The 6,000-nt window shown below is 37.8% G+C and overlaps 1 protein-coding gene across 1 annotated transcript in view; it reads left to right on the top strand.

The window, feature by feature from the left end:
- The first annotated feature begins 3,121 nt into the window (after positions 1 to 3,121).
- LOC149240593 (importin beta-like SAD2) overlaps positions 3,122 to 6,000 on the top strand; it is a 90,356-nt gene continuing 87,477 nt past the window's right edge. The window contains exon 1 of the mRNA XM_089373762.1: positions 3,122 to 3,566. Within this exon, the coding sequence (XP_089229888.1) occupies positions 3,477 to 3,566 (90 nt within the window). The 5' untranslated portion in view covers positions 3,122 to 3,476. The remainder of the gene's footprint in view (positions 3,567 to 6,000) is intronic.

Here is a 6,000-nt window from a genome sequence, read left to right as displayed (position 1 = left end):
TGGTTCCATCCATCTTCCTTCCCTTTTTCTTCCACCCCTTTGGATGGACAATCTCTGGCAAAGTGTCCGTAGACGTGGCACTTCCGGCATTTGAACGACAACTTCTCATAATCCAGTTTTTGTACATGAGTCCAGGGACTTACAACTATTTTGATGGCCTCCGGTAGTCCGACCTCCGGATCTACCTCCACATAGTCATACTGATCTTTGTTGTTGGCCTTGTCTATAAATTTTCCAAGGGTATTTCCTATGTGCTTAAAAAATTCCCAGTTCCAGTAGTGAACTGGGAGATTGGGGAGTCTCACCCACACCGGGACTGCTATAGGCACATCCACCGCCGGATCGAAGTCTGGCGTCCATTTATTTAAATATAGACCTTGAGGGCCCATGAAGTAGGGGCCATTCCTGAAAATGAGATCTTTGTCCTCTTTTGCAGAGAATTCAAACAGAAAATATCCTCTCCCGAGGAAGTAAGAGGTTACCTTGTTTTTTATCAAAGGTGCCCAGTTCCTGGCGACCCAGTTCTCAGTTGATTTTGGGGAAGGCCAAAGTCCTGTAAACTGACCAACCAGTGCACGATCTGCTAGAGACAACGCTACTTGGATCGGTCCTTCTGGCGGAAGGGCGATCTCAGGGATATCTTCAAGTTTTTTCACAAACTTTTTTGCTTCCATGCATTTCTTCTTGGGCAGAGAGACCAACAAGGTTTTGAAGGCCTCAACGGCGGAAGGCGAAGGAGGAGAGGGAGGCCCCTATGGGGGAGTCAGCTCCTCCATGAAGAGCCAACAGATCCATCAAGGCCGGCCGCAGCCTGCAGCAGGGACCTCGGCTGATGCTCTCATAGGTTCAGAATGCGCGAAAAGCAGACTCGCACGCAGGCTTCAGATCGCGCGAATGCCGATCTCGCAGGTTGCATAGCTCGCTCTCTGATCACTATGTTATTAATTATCTAATGCAATATTGTTATATTAAACATACTCTCTATTAAATAGAAACTAAAAAAACCATTATTTAAATTCTTTCAGTTTTATATCGCCAAAACATTTTTTATTTTTTTTTTCAATTTTCATTGTGTGGTTTTTTATTGGTCACTTTTATAATGATGATGATGATGATGATGGTTAACGTCCGCTAAGACCAAACTTGGTCTATCGGACCTAAAGAAACAAATTATTTATTTTTGATTTAAGATTTTATTCCTATGCTCAAAAAGCTTGGAGAGAAGCCTCCCGAGCTCACTATAATTTTGACATTGTAAAAGGCTAGGAAGGTCAGTATTGTAACAAAGATTGTGAAACTGTGATCTAATGTGGTTGTAGGCGGGACACTCTAAGAGGAAGTGGTTTTCATCCTCGATGTTCCTATTCTCACATATATGGCAGATCCTTTCCATTCATGGTGTTTTCGGAACTGCCGAACGACCTGTCTCACTATGGAGCTCATGAGAATTTGTTCTAATCTTTGCTATATTAATTTTCTTCTTTGAGCTAGTTAAAATAGAGAGATACTTTTGATCTTCCTTTGTGGGTTGATGACCTTCTTATAATAACTTATTTTTCTTTTAGCCGCTAAATCTTTCTCACACCACATTTAGAAGTAACAATATCTTTAATGTTATTAATGTTTTGCAATGCATCATTCTCGTTGACCTCCCAATAGTTTAACCGGGTCCTTGTGTCTTTATGCACCCCCCATTGAGCCTTAGGTGGTTTTGGCTGAAATTTAAAGCTAGCTTAGAAGTCTATGATCATCTTTGTTATTGAGTTTGTGCTTGTACAGGAGAAACCTAATCATAGCTAAGCTCTCAATAGGGGAAAGACCTGCTTCTATATATATAAATTTCACATTTTAATATGATATTAGTATAGTAATAATATGGTATAGTGGCAGCAATGAGGTTTGATCCTGGGTCTCCCGTGGATTAAACTTGATAGTTACCGATTCACCATGTGGTTAAAAAAAAAAAAAAAAAAAAAAAAAAAAAAAAAATAATAATAATAATAATAATATTTTTGGATGTGTTTAGTGTGTAATTAGTGTCAGAATGTGTTGGATATTTTGGATGGACACTTTATCCATCTTAAAGGAACCAAAAAAACATAAAAATATTAATATATTTTTTTTTGTTTATATGATATTACTATTTATTATTATTATTTTCAAATAATTCTTATAAATTTCAAATTTTCTAAAATTTATATTTTATTTCACCATTTAATTTAATATTATTATTTAGTTTAATATTTAATATATTTTGATTTTCTTTTCATTTATATTATATATATATTTTTCAAATAAAATAAAAAATATATTAAATTTAAAATAAAGCGTAATCTAATTTATAAATAAAATAGTTTTTTTTGTCAAAACATTTTTTTTGGTTAATTTTAATTTAAATTTTAAAGAAAGAAAGAAAGAATTTTTTTTAACGTCCATGAGGCTAAAGATAGTTTACGGGACAGATTGCTTTTTCATCTGCTTGATGTATTCGACCCTTTTTCTGTGAAGCTTCACAATAAATGCTTCCAGCTTCTGGACAAACCCCTCGCTAAATAGATTATCCCAAGAGCTAGCTGCCAGCGTATCTGCATAACTTTCCGTGTTGTCTTTAAAGACCTCAGATTCTAAAATGAAATGTTTTTTTGTTTCCATTTTTCGGAAAGAACAAAAAATGCATACCCTTTATTGTGCTTTTAAAATAATATTAATAAATTTTTAACCATATAATTAAAAAAATAAAATAATTTTTTACCTAGGGAAAGAAAGAATTAAAGAACTTAAAATAATGAAAAAACCAGGTTCACTGTTGTCGTTTATCAGGTTACAGCTTACACGGACCCCGTGGTCAAAAACATAAAATTTTAAATTTGCAACGTCAACCTGCCCACTAATTTAAATAAAAAACCTTCCACACGGCTCGCTAGATTCCCCACTTAAACTTCGACAGCGCGTACGGCGCTACTTTTGCCGGGTCGGTAGTTGGAGGAGCCCTGCTCTGGCTGTGCCCCGCTTCTAACCTAACCCCTGTTCAGCCAACCGGACAGCCGGTAACCCTAGGGTTGGGTAGGCTACGGGCAGATCTATAAACGATATTTATTTATTTTTCATCATTATTTTTATTCTTCCACATACACACTGATGAGTAATAAGTGAAATTTCCGGCTCATTCATTCCTTCCTTTGCTCATTCTTCCGTCTTTCTTGTCTGGCTCGATTGGGATTCATTGTCCCCTTGGCCTTTGGTTGCGGAGGAGGAGAACGACGAGGTTTACAGTCTTTCCACGAACTCCAACTCTGGAACTCCAGATTGATTCTGTTGGATCGCTGTGTTCGCCTGGCCGAATCCCTTAAACCCTTGGGCTTTTCTGTTGACGCTGATCTCTGCTGTCTTGGGAGGCTGCCGGATTTGCGTCCTTGTTCGTTCATAGAAGGTCCCTGGTTTGCTCTTCGGTTCTCCTTTGTATTGTTATTTGCAAAATGGATCTTCCGAGCTTGGCCGTTATCCTGCAGGCGGCGCTTAGTCCCAACCCTCAAGAGAGAAAGGCGGCAGAGGAGAGCCTCAATCAGGTCGGTGCATTTATCTTTATTATGTATTTATTTCAGGATAATGGTCACATCCGCATACTGCGCTCGTTGGATTGCATCGGCGGCAGGGCATTGTCTGCCTCATTAAATGTCTTTTTAACTGTCCGAGCGCATTATTTGCAATGGCCGATGTTTACAGCTGGTTGCGTCAAGTAGATTGCGGCATATTGATTAGCTAATGCTGTTATTAAGAATGTCTGATGCCGTTGTTTGTGGTATTTTGTTTGATATTAGTAGACATGAATGGTTAATGGTCGCACACATTGGCAATCACTTTACATTCCCCAACACTGGACTTATTTATTCAGGAGGCATCACTGGTTCCTATTTCTCTTTTCCCAATGCCCCATCGACCCATGAACTATATTCCAAGTATAGTCTATAAATTTTCAGCTTTGGCTCTAAGCTGCCAATCCCTGGCAAGCTTGGATCATTTTAGATGTTAAGTTGTATAAAATCAGTAGAGAATTTGCTACTTTGGTAGAGAACGAGGGTTTTTTAGGGTATGGCAAGATTCTATGTTGATCTAAGTGTTATTTATTGTTTATACAAAACATACAGGATTACGTGTCTGTCTGGCAACCAGTAATTGTTGATTGCGATCTTCAGGATTCCTGACCTATAGATTTGATCGACCTGTCCTCATCTTGACTTTTATATGTGCCTGTAACATTTCACTTCAGAGAACATCTACCGAGTTATGGCCTCATATTGGCCTTATAATAGTGTCCTGGCCTTATAATGGTATCCTAGACTGAATCAGATTTCTATAGTATGCCTGCTTACTTCCAAATTTCTACAAAATGCTAACTATTTCGATTCATCATTTCCATTTCAGAGTGCCATACAGAATGCCAGACATAGCAGAACCTGGATGAAGCCAAAGAAAATTATGTTATTATCTTCAGTTTCATCTTGATCTCATTTAATTGGAATGCTAGAATCATTGTTCAGGATCTTCTGGCCGGGAACTTTGTTACTGTGCTCTTTTAGGCAACTGATGTCAACTTTCATTAGCAGGTGCTTTAGAGGGATAGTTTTTCTGATGTATGCTTTTCCACCATATTGAACATGTTTTGAATGAAAGCCATTTCAAATGCCTTGATAGCTATCACTAGTTCAGAAATGAAGGACATCATCACATATTGATGAAGAAGATCCATCTTCTGAGTAAATTTGTCTAACATGCCAACAATCAGGTTGTTTACCATTCATTGCTGATTCCATGGGCAACTCTTAAACATTCCTTTGGCCTCACTTATTCTTGGGGTGTCCTACGTGGAGGTCAAGAGGGGGACCCTTGTCCGCAATAGCCACATTCTCATCCTTAAAGCTTTAAATTGAGCTAAAATAGGAGATGCACTAGGATATTTGAACACTCTTTGTGCGTACAACCGTGTCTTTATATCAAGAATATTTGTGTTGACTCTTAAATACTACTATTACCAAGCTTGGATTCACCATCTCTATCCTTATGCTTACTTCACCTCCCAAAATATCCCACCTTCTTGTTCCTAGAACAACATTCTCTTGCCCTAGTGAAGTTGTTTATGTAGTATATTCTAATTTACCATCGTTCATGATAAGGATGCTACCAATCAACCTGCATACTTGCAACACAAGCCAATTTATTGGAATGACAAAGCTTTTGGTGTAAGTAATGCCTTATAAACCATCTTTATGCATTCAAGATATTTTGAAACACACACACACACAAACACTAGTGATAAGAGGACTATTAATGTGGAATGAAATCCCAACATAGGTGCATGCTATAGTGGAGATAACTTGCAACATCACACATATAACAAGCACAAGTCAAAGATAGCTCATAAAGCACGGTGTCAGAATTGATGATGATGTTAGTACTAGAGTGCGGGAGGATGCTATCACATCAACTTGTGGGTTTGCACCCCAAAGCCATTTTTTGGATTGCAAACTTTTGGTTCAAGAGTTACCTATGACCAAATGAGGTACACTAAACAATATGAATATGGTATACCCACACACCCATTGAGAGGAATAATAATCCATTTTAAAAGCTTTGAGATCGCTAAAGTATTTTTTTCCCACATGAGTCAAAATCCCACAAAGATTTTCATAAGTCTATTATTAATGCCCATTACCTATCGCTAACATATTTTTATGTAATAGTATTTTCTTAAATTAGATCTTAATAAGCACAACTCATCTAACATGGGCATAAACTACCTTGATTGCTTCTCACGTCACCTCTTAGGATGTGATCCAAGACATCTCCCATTGACATGCTACCGGGTCATTTCTCTCGAGATTGCTAATTGTACTAGTCTTCATTAATCAACCCTTGTAACTTGTCCTTTTGGTTTCTTAGCTAAGATCCTGATGAGATGCAACTAATTGTAGTAGATAGTTCAATGTGTTTATTGCATTTGTC

Source organism: Pinus tabuliformis, chromosome 8, assembly GCF_031772625.1.
Source record: "Pinus tabuliformis cultivar Carrire ecotype Pingquan chromosome 8, CPIR1, whole genome shotgun sequence".
In the NCBI taxonomy this organism is placed as follows: Eukaryota; Viridiplantae; Streptophyta; class Pinopsida; order Pinales; family Pinaceae; genus Pinus; species Pinus tabuliformis.
This window is presented reverse-complemented; position numbering and strand designations above follow the sequence as displayed.